At 41.9% G+C, this 10,608-nt stretch overlaps 1 protein-coding gene across 3 annotated transcripts; it reads right to left on the minus strand.

The window, feature by feature from the left end:
• Positions 1-687: 687 nt before the first annotated feature.
• LOC129855512 (probable proline--tRNA ligase, mitochondrial) lies at positions 688-8,271 on the minus strand. Of its 3 annotated transcripts, none has more exons than XM_055923243.1 (5): positions 8,178-8,271; positions 6,853-7,454; positions 6,345-6,716; positions 3,392-3,470; positions 688-1,003 (listed from the first exon to the last, which is right to left on the minus strand). In XM_055923243.1, the coding sequence occupies exons 2-5, from the start codon at positions 7,429-7,431 to the stop codon at positions 894-896; spliced, it is 1,140 nt and encodes a 379-aa protein (XP_055779218.1). In that variant the 5' UTR covers positions 7,432-7,454; positions 8,178-8,271; the 3' UTR covers positions 688-893. The 3 variants fall into 3 exon arrangements, with proteins under 3 accessions (XP_055779218.1, XP_055779216.1, XP_055779217.1); XM_055923241.1 differs by having other exon boundaries at positions 6,150-6,716; XM_055923242.1 differs by lacking the exons at positions 688-1,003; positions 3,392-3,470 and having other exon boundaries at positions 5,235-6,716.
• Between the last annotated feature and the right edge of the window lie 2,337 nt (positions 8,272-10,608).

A 10,608-nucleotide genomic window follows, 5' to 3' on the forward strand; every position in this document is an offset into this window, starting at 1 on the left:
AACTGCTTTTTTCCATTTCAATTCTTTTTTTTTTCAGGGATCTTCTAGCTTGGAAGATTGGAGGGGGGGACAAATGGGAGGAGGGAACACATGGAAGGAGTACAGTAGTTATCCAGCCTGCTGACTAAGAAATGTAAATAGCCTATATTTTGCTGTCTATATCTCTCTGAATGTCAGCCTGACTGCCAGATTGCTGAGGGGCAACATAGTCAATGTCCTTGCTATGCTACGTCTGACTTAGTGAAGACCTTAGGTAATGGTTAATCATGATTTGTTTCTTTCCTTACAGTTCTTGAAACATGTCAATGACCTCATGCATGGCCTCTATAGCAGTACTTGGCAGTACTTGGTCAGTGACCTATTCCGCCATATCGCAGGGAAAGGAGAGAGCATAACCACCCCTCCTTAAATCCATAGTATTGACTAAGTTTAGTGTGCAAAATGTTGTTGTTTTTTATCTTCAATGTGTATTGATTCCTTCAATTGTTAATTTATTTTCTTCTCTTTTTATGCTTCCAGTATGTGTCATGAAAAGCCAGAAAACTCATTAGAATAATACCCAGCAGTGTGATTTGCAAGTGTTCATTTTTACATTTAAGTCATTCTGGACAAGCTAAATGACCAAAATGTAAAAATGAACACTTGCAAATCACACTGCTGGGTATTATTCTAATGAGTTTTCTGGCTTTTCATGACACATAGTCAGTGCATTAAACTAAGGTTGATCAAAAAAGAAAAATATCACAGTCAAAGCAACTAGAACGTTTCTGTAACCGTTACTGAGAATGTTGTTGTAGTTAAACAGGCTACTTGCAATTTTATTTTATTATTACAAAATACATTAATTGTACTTCAGGCCAATGAAATACAAATGACAAAATAGGGTATTGAAACTATTGAAATACCTTCATCAAATACATCCCAGCGGGCAAAACCTGGTTGAAAAGACATCTGTATGACTTCTTATTCTGGTCACAAACTAGTTGAAAAATGACTTTTTTATCTGCAACATAACAACATAGAGAATGTTGTTGTCGTTAAGGACACATTGGTCTTCAAGGCATTTTGTGTTTGTAACAAGATACATCTCTGGCTAGTGCAAAGTATGTTACTGCAATATTCACGGTAACTTACCACCAGCTTGCTGTTACTGTAATATCAGAGCAAAGACACAGTATAATATCACAAAATTTGACTACTATACTGTAAGAAAGTAAATGCTACTGTAATCGTAATATTGCTATTTTACTTTAATACATGGGATTGGTGCAAGCAGGTTGGCTGCTAGGTATTTGTATATTACAGCATATTTATGAATATTGGGTGTTTTATATCAATTGTACTGCTACAGGCCTAAACAAAGGCTTCCAAACTGGCCGTGATTACAAGGCAAAGCTCACCAAATGGACTTGGCAAAATACTCAACCAGTAAAGATTTAAGACTTGCTGCCACACTGATCTGTCGCATATACACATTAACCTGATAAGGCACATATCAGTTCAATTGGTACAGCATTCTCACTAACGGGTGAAACAAATATAGCTAGCCATTTACAAGGCACACCTCAAAATATGTTAACAAACAAATTACAGTAGCTAACTGTAATTGTTTTGCTGAAAATGTACAGCAATTTGATGCAGTGTGGGAGAGAGGGTGATCTGGGTCTAATCTAGTGGGACATACAGTATGTCAATGTAATTTAAGACTGACTCAGTCATTCATCTGGATTATCTTGATCTTTCTCTTCACCATCTGATATGCCATTCTGCTAAATGTGACCATCAAATCACATCTATCTCACAATCACAAGAATGTGTGCACTCACACAAATAGGCTACACCTACAAATGTACAGTATTTGTGTAAACACACACAACACACACAGACAGCTGCTGGCCAGATGACTTCATGCCACTAGCTATAGCTACATATCTTCCTACAACACTGTCCAACATTTTATGGGTGAGGTGTTTAGGCAGTTTAGTGTCTACACACTCAACAGGGTCGTATTCATTAGAGCACACCATAGCAAAATGTTTTGCAATGGAAAGTGAATGCACGCCTTTCTTAATGGACAAGTTTAGGTAGTCCCATACTTAAAGGTCCAGTCCACTAACAGGCAGAAAGCCAGTTGGCACTAGAGAGACCTTTAGATCTCTAATCTGCAGTCAAACAGTGCCTCTGGAGAGCTCTGTGTGTGTGTGTGTGTGTGTGTGTGTGTGTGTGTGTGTGTGTGTGTGTGTGTGTGTGTGTGTCGGGACAGTTATTAATACGATTGATAACTGGGCTAACTGGGGCTTAGTTTCCCAACACCGGCCTTTAACAGTTACAGTATGTTGGACACGCGTCATAATCCTCCAATACTGGGAAAGTCTCTTGGGATTATTAGGGGTCAACACAGGGTTTCCAAAACTCGGTCCTCGGGACCCCAATGGGTGGACGGTTTGGTTATTGCCCAAGGACTAAACAGCTGATTGAAAGAATCAACTAATCATCAAGCTTTGACTATTTGAATCAGCTGTGTAGTGTTAGGGCAAAATCCAAAACGTGCACCCATTGGGGTCCCGAGGACCGAGTTTGGGAAACGCTGGGTTAACATCACTCCTATCCTCTGCCATTCCCATTTGTCTAGGTTTGTAGGAGGCCTCTTTGGAGCTGATGATGTAGAAAATCTCATGTTAAAACTGTACTGATGACTCAAAAACTATAATGTGCAATTTTAGTAATTGCACTGGCACTTGAGGATGGGTGAATACAAATGGAAAGTACCAAGAAATTAGAAAATGTAAAAGTGTATAATTCAACCCCACACCGTCACAGTTACAAATCTGCCCACCAAAAAACTGTACCTTTGAGGTTTTACAACTGTACAACACAGACATACATTTAGAAACCCAAGAAAACTGACTCTGTCAGATTACATGACTAAGTAAGGAACAGAAATGACTTCATGCACATCTGTTCAACAGACTAATAACAGGTAAATTACAGCAAATCGCTACAGTACACAAACGATCCCCATGAAATCCTGACTCCAGTTACATGACAGACTAAGGATCAAACTGACTTCAGAATGACTTCATGCACACATCCCTCTGGGCAAACACTGGTTGAACAACGTTATTTCAAAGAAATGACATTGAACCAATGTGGAATAGACATCGAATTGACGTCTGTGCCCAGTGGGACGTGTGTTCCTCTCCTTCCCCATCCCTTCTTTCCCTCTTCCCTCCTTCTCTCTGAATCTCAATGGCATACACCTTGCGTTCTCTCTCCTCGCCTCCTTGTCAAAACCATTGGAGGGGACTTTCTCATCCAATGGGTTTTGAGATGGAGACGAGGAGAGAGGACACGAGTATGCAATTGAGATTTTCTCTCCGTCAACACTAACCTTGGTGTTCTCCCTGGTCCTTGTTCTGGGCTGATGACATCACCAAGCAGCTGCAGACAGCACAATGGTGGGTTCCCTCCTGTTAAAGTAATTTAGGAGGGAAAAAGAACAGAAAAAGGCAAAAATAAGATGGAAAAAACACAATAGACTCAGATTTTCCAGCTGAAGTAAGCATAACTATTTGGCAGTAGAGGTGGAGGGAGTCTGACTAAAGATAAATTGTCTGACCAGGAGAGAAAGGGCTCTGATGTGACGTCTGTTATTAACACACTTTACAACCTTGGCCTCTTAGAAATGGTACTATTACAAATTGTACTATTGTCTCAAAAGGGTTCGCAAAGATCACAATTCCTGCTCTTGAAGCAATTAGAGGATAAAAGAGAACTTCCTAAATATATTCTAAACTATTTTATCGTTAATTCATCGCTATAGTCAGACGTTTCCGTTTTACATCAACATTATTGTGTCAACACAGAACAGTCAATCTGAGTTTGTCACACAGTATGTTAATGCATGTTCACCCTCTGGTGGTGAGAAGAGGACTCACACTTAAATGGTTGAGAAAACAACTGGTGTTATCATAAGAATAAAAAAAATACTCCTAATCTATACTGTACAGATCGTAATACAACAACAAAAGATTATCAGTGTTGAGAGATAGATTATCAAGTTTATTGACATTGAGGATCTGCACACTGTTCCTCATCTCAGCGTACGTGCCAAGTCAAAGGGCTCTTCGCCAAGACTCTCATGCCTTCTCATACAGCTGCAACTGTATATGCATTCGTAAATCTAGGCCTTTCTTGAGTTGGGCTCTGGGATGGAACAACTGTTGAGTTTCTGAGTGTATGGTTGTTTGTTGGTGGAAAGGGGTTGAGTGTTTTTGTATGTATGTTTGTGGGTGTATGCATCCCACAACTGTTGCTATGGAGTAAAAATGTTAAGGACAATATAGGATGAAACAACAATTGTTCGCTAAAATAATAATTGCTTGCCAAACTGTAATTTCTGGAACGGCAATACTGGTAAGTAGTAACAATCCTTTGCATAAACTACCTACGTTATTACAAATATGAATTGTTAAATGAGGGCAATGGAAATGCTTTTGGCGGCTGATCTGCTTCTATTCTGTGGGTGGCACTAGCTGTGTGCTCTTTTCAAAGGATGGGTCCCGTGCTCTCGGGGGCCATGGGATCCGGGGTGGTCGGGGGTAGTCTGCCGGTCACTGGGAGTTTTAGCGGGTGGAATAGTGAGGACCAATTGGAGGTTTACTTAGTAGCAATGCACATATCATGGTATATCATTTCTTCATAAAGTCATCCATGCCATCGTCGCTATCATCGCGCTGTTGTGCTAGTGAAGCAATATTCGTTCCAAAATAAGGTGGATGTGTTTAGATTAAACTAGTTGTTGAATTACAGTTTATTAGTATTGACTACTGAAGCGACACGTATGAAAAGATGTAGAACAAAATCATACAAGTTGTTTACACGTGAATGTTGCGGTGCCACATCAAAATGCTTCCGTAGAGGGAACATAAATTTGATTGAGATTGTTCCGTAGCAACGTGTGCATCTGACTCGAGTGGAGAGATCAATAAACGATATTTTTCACGACAGGCTACTGAACCATATATTTATTGTCTCCTATTCCAACCTACCCAACCACCTGCATGTCCATCTCAGTGTAACAATAACTTTCATTTCAGTCCATATCAGAAAAAGATTGGTGTTAGTAGGTATAGGCCTGTTGAACACTAGCCTCTTTGCTACATGTCATCATCCCACCCAACCACAAGAATGCCCATTTCAGAGGTGCAATAGAGTTCCACGTAGTTCAATAGTTTAGTCAAATCAAACTTTAATTTGCCACATGCGCCGAATACAACAAGTGTAGACTTAACCGTGAAATGCTTACTTACAAGTCTGTAACCAATAGTGCCATTCAAAAAGAAAATATTTACCATGTAGGCTAAAATAAAAAGTAACACAATAAGAATAACGAGGCTATATACAGGGGGCACCGGTACCGAGTCAGTGTGCAGGGGTACAGGCTAGTTGAGGTAATCTGTACATGTAGGTGGGGACGATGTGACTATGCATAGGTAACAAACAAACAGCGCGTAGCAGCAGTGTACAAGGGGGTTAGGTCAATGTAAATTGTCCGGTGGTGATTTTCATGAATTGTTCAGCAGTCTTGTGGCTAGAAGCTGTTGAGGAGCCCTTTGGTCCTAGACTTGGCGCTCCAGTACCGCTTGCTGTGCGGTAGCAGAGAAAACAGTCTATAACTTGGGTGACTGGATTCTGACAATTTTATGGGCTTTCCTCTGACACCGCCTATTATATAGGTCCTGGATGGCAGGAAGCTTGGCCCCAGTGATGTACTGGGCTGTTCGCACTACCCTTTGTAGCGCCTTACGGTCAGATGCCGAGCAGTTGCCATACCAGGCGGTGATGCAACCGGTCAGGATGCTCTCCATTGTGCAGCTGTAGAACCTTTTGAGGATCTGAGGACCCATGCCAAATCTTTTCAGTCTCCTGAGGGGAATAGGTTTTGTCATGCCCTCAGTAGTCCAGTTCCATGTCAAGATCAGTCCAACTCAGACTGTCTCCACACATCTGAGTAGGTCTACCAGCCCATCCCTACTGAGGAACGTTGTCTCACCAGTCTGCTGACAGATCACCTCAAACCTGGGCTCCTCAGCTAAACCAGTCACCTCATCCACCTTACTGCCCCTTTTAGGGGGCAGAACACAGACCTGATAGGGGGCAAGCAGCCCAGGCCAGCGGATAGCCTCCTCCGTGGACATCACCTCGATGGCAGCAGCGAGGATCCGGGTCACACCCAGCCCGAAGCAGCCCATCTCAGTGACAGCCGGCTTGTTCTGGGTGTTGTTGAAGGCGGCGTTGAATATGTGGGAGTACTTGGTGCCTAGGTAGAACGTATGGCCTACCTCTATGCCCTTAGACTCCACCAGCGTTCCCTCCTGGCACTGTGGGCAGTCTGTCCGGCCTGGTTCCATGGTCTCCACATTGGCAGAGAAGGAGCAGCTACCACAGACCAGTAGTCTGTCCTCTCCGATGTCTGCGGGGAGCTGGAACTCATGGGAGAGTTTACCTCCGATGTTCCCTGTATCAGCGTGGACCTGGACAATGCACAGGCCTAACCGAGAGAAAAGTCGGGTGTAAGCCTGACACACAGATTCATATGTGTGGTATGCAGCTTCTTCGTTCATGTCAAATGTGTACATGTCTTTCATGTAGAACTCCCGCCCGCGTAGAAGCCCAAACCGTGGCTTTGGCTCATCACGGAACTTGCGGGTGATCTGCATATACAAATGAAACACACATCAGTTTATTACCATTATAATATCAACCCAAGTGTATGAAAAGAAGAAAGAACCCACACTCTGAATAAACTAATTAATCAGGCTTAATTAGGTGCCACACTGTATCCTATACCTGGTAGAGTAGCAGAGGCAGCTGTCTGTAGGACAGGGTTCCCTGAGAGGCCAGCAGTTCTGTCACAGCCTCCTCATGGGTGGGGCCCAGGCAGTATTCCGCTCCGTGGCGGTCCCTCAGGCGGAACAGCTCTTTCCCCATCAGGTCCCAGCGCTCACTGCGTCTCCACAGCTCTGCCGAACACAGGCTGGGCATGTCCAGCTTCTGCCCACCGATCCCCTGCATCTCCTGGTCGATCAGCCTCACTAGCTTCTCCATGGAGCGCACGGTGGCCGGGAGGTAGTAGTAGCAGCCAGGGTTGGAAGGGTGGATGAGACCTGCCTGCTGCATCAGTCTCTGGCTCTTGCAGGTCATATCCCCCTTAGCATGCTTCTCCTGGTCCACATCACGCAGGTTGGAGGGCTGGAAGAGACGGGAGACTAGGGGAAGGTGTGTGCTAGGTCGGGAGATGGAGTCAGTGGGGGTTGGCTTTGGGGCATGTCCAGCAGCACAGCTGAAATTGCTTTTACAGGGAGTGCTCATGGCTCTGGGTAGGCGGGGCAATACTCTCTGCCAAAGGTGATGCGCCAGCACTTCCATTGTAGCAGACTGGTGTCAATATCCTTGAATTAAGAAAAATAATACATATAATTGCTTGACATTTCTCTTAAAAAGTACCTATAGATGTTATGAGAAAATAAACCCAAGGTCAGCCAAGTTACATAGGGTGGGTATAATTTGCGGAACGTTCCAACAGGAATATGTTCCAAAAACTTCGTAAATAACAAGGTTGCCAACAAACAACGCATACAAAGTTGTATAGCGGCCGAATAAGATACCGGGTAGGGAGTGGGCTATTTCATTCACCACGTTTATTCCGAAAAAAATCTCTGGTAGCATATGGACAAACATTAATTATAAGCTACGGGTTGAGTTGATGGCTATTCGGCAGCTAGTTAACTAAGTGACTTGATCATGTTACTTTGTATGCATTGTTTGTTAGCAACCTTGTGCTTTACGAAGTTTTTGGAAAGGATTCCTGTTGGAACGTTCCACAAATTACACACCACCCAGTTATATCATGACACTTATTTTGTTGGGCAATGCAATACCATAACAACATTACATCATCCAATGGTAAAATATTTAACCATTGCCAGTACCAGGTTGCTAGCTAGATGCGTTCAAATAAAAGGGGAAACCACAAACCAGTAACGTTATCCTTGATTCAACCTTAACGTTAGCCAGGCAGGTGTAACGTTTGCTGTCTGTAAAGCTAATTAACAGGCAAGTTAGCTAGCTAAGCTCTCTACAGCAATTCGGGAGCAAGTAAGAGAGCAACTCACCTTGTGTAAGAAAGTGAAACGATGAGCTAGTATTTTGATTCAATGCTAGCCATGCATTCTCTTAAGAGTAATGTAGATCTCCATGGATAACTATTCCCAGTGTACTGCCACCTACTGTGCTGGAGTAGCTATCGTTAGCTAAAAATGTCCAATCAGGATCTTATCCGTTTCAATGGATGTTAAAACGTAAAAGGTTATGGGAGGAGTATGTTTCTATGGTAATATGAAATAAGAAACTGAAGCGAGCTTGCTTGCGCCTTTAAATGTGTAAACATAGTAGGCTAGCTTACTAACGAAGTAAAACAACACCGTATAAACACCACTATTTCGTCTGTACTTAAGACGACGTAAGACCACCAAAATGTCCACCACCACAGCAAAACTAAAGAAATCCACTCTGAAATAGAGTTGGTCGTTCGCGAACGAGTAGGCTCTAAGAGCCGGCTCTTGCAGGTGAACGCTGGGAGCCGGCTCACATATCAGAAGTGACGAATATATTTATAAAAATATGAAAAAATTAAGATATGAATAATCAAAATATTTAAATGAATAGAATTAACTACTTCAAAGAACGAAAAAAATATATATAATAATATAGGCCTGTTGGATTCGGGGTAAACGTTAAACATTGAGATATTAAAGACATGATAGATCCGAAGCATAGAATATAAGGAGTGAAAGAGACTGGGTTTAATGTCAGAAGGTAATGGTTTTCTGTGGAAAGACAGATGGCTTTGGAATGTTTTTTATTTTTTATTATGAACACAACAAATACAAAAAAACTGAAATATACAAACAAGAGTACATAAACCTAACAGTATTACATATCAAGATTAATTTTCCATTTGTTAAATACTTTTATGGTGCGTATTGCTTTTTTGTTTTTACATTTACTGATAATTAAAAAATAATATTTTAATTCTATCTTAAATAATGTGAAGAGGGGTTTGTTCTCTGCCCACATCATTTTATGGATAAAGAATCTTCCATGAAAGATAAACAAATTAACAATGAAAGTTAAATCAGGGTCCATATCATTTGAATCAAAGTTAAACATAACATCAGAGTCTCTCAAATAAAAAATAATAGTAGTTTCTTTTAAAATAAAATCTTCTACCTCACTCCAAAATCTTCTGACATAAGAGCAGTCCCAAAATAAATGGTCAAGAGTTTCTGGGTCACAACCACGAAATACACATTTGTTATCAATAGCTATTTTAAATCTGTGTATAATAAAGGTCTTTACAGGATAGATTCTATGAATGAGTTTGTATGATACTTCTTTCACCTTATTAGATATACAATATTACCCAGACAACAACGAAACGTTGTTCCAGTTCACTTGTCCTAGGGCTGCATTCCAGTACATTTTAGCAGAGGGAACAGTAATGGCATTAATCAGAGAAGCAAAGATAACCCTGAAGCAACAAAGAGACCAAAGATAACCCTGAAGGAGCTGCAAAGCTCCGCAGTGGAGATTGGAGTATCTGTTCATAGGACCACTTTAAGCCATACACTCCACAGAGCTGGACTTACGGAAGAGTGGCCAGAAAATAAGCAAACATGTTTTCTGTTCATCAAAAGGCATGTGGGATACTCCCCAAACATATGGAAGAAGGTACTCTGGTCAGATGAGACTAAAATGTAGCTTTTTGGCCATCAAGAAAAATGCTATGTCTTGCGCAAACCCAACACCTCTCATCACCCCAAGAACGCCAACTGCCACAACCAACGCCATGGTGGTGGCAGCATCATGCTGTGGGGATGTTTTTCATCGGCAGGGACTGGGAAACTGGTCAGAGTTGAAGGAATAATGGATGGCGCTAAATACAGGAAAATTATTGAGGGAAACCTGTTTCAGTCTTCCAGAGATTTGAGACTGGGACGGAGGTTCACCTTCCAGCAGGACATTGACCCTAAGCATACTGCAACACTAGAGCAACACTTGAGTGCTTTATGGGGAAACATTTCAATGTCTTGGAATGGCCTAGTCAAAGCCCAGACCTCAATCCAATTGATAATCTGTGGTATGATTTACAGATTGCTGTACACCCACGGAACCCATTCAACTTTAAGGAGCTGGAGCAGTTTTGCCTTGAAGAATGGGCTAAAATCCCAGTGGCTAGATGTGCCACGCTTATAGAGACATACCCCAAGAGACTTGCAGCTGTAATTGCTGCAAAAGGTGGCTCTACAAAGTATTGACTTTGAGGGGGGGGTGAATAGTTATTCATGCTCAAGTTTTCCTTTTTTTGTCTTATTTCTTGTTTGTTTCACAGTAAAAAATATTTTGCATCTTCAAAGTGGTAGGCATGTTGTGTAAATCAAATGATACAACCCCCCCCCCCCCCCCCCCCCCCAAAAAATACATTTTAATTACAGGGTGTAAGGCAACAAAATAAGAAAAATGCCATTAGTGGTGAATACTTTC

This window comes from Salvelinus fontinalis, chromosome 5, assembly GCF_029448725.1.
Source record: "Salvelinus fontinalis isolate EN_2023a chromosome 5, ASM2944872v1, whole genome shotgun sequence".
Taxonomy (NCBI): Eukaryota; Metazoa; Chordata; class Actinopteri; order Salmoniformes; family Salmonidae; genus Salvelinus; species Salvelinus fontinalis.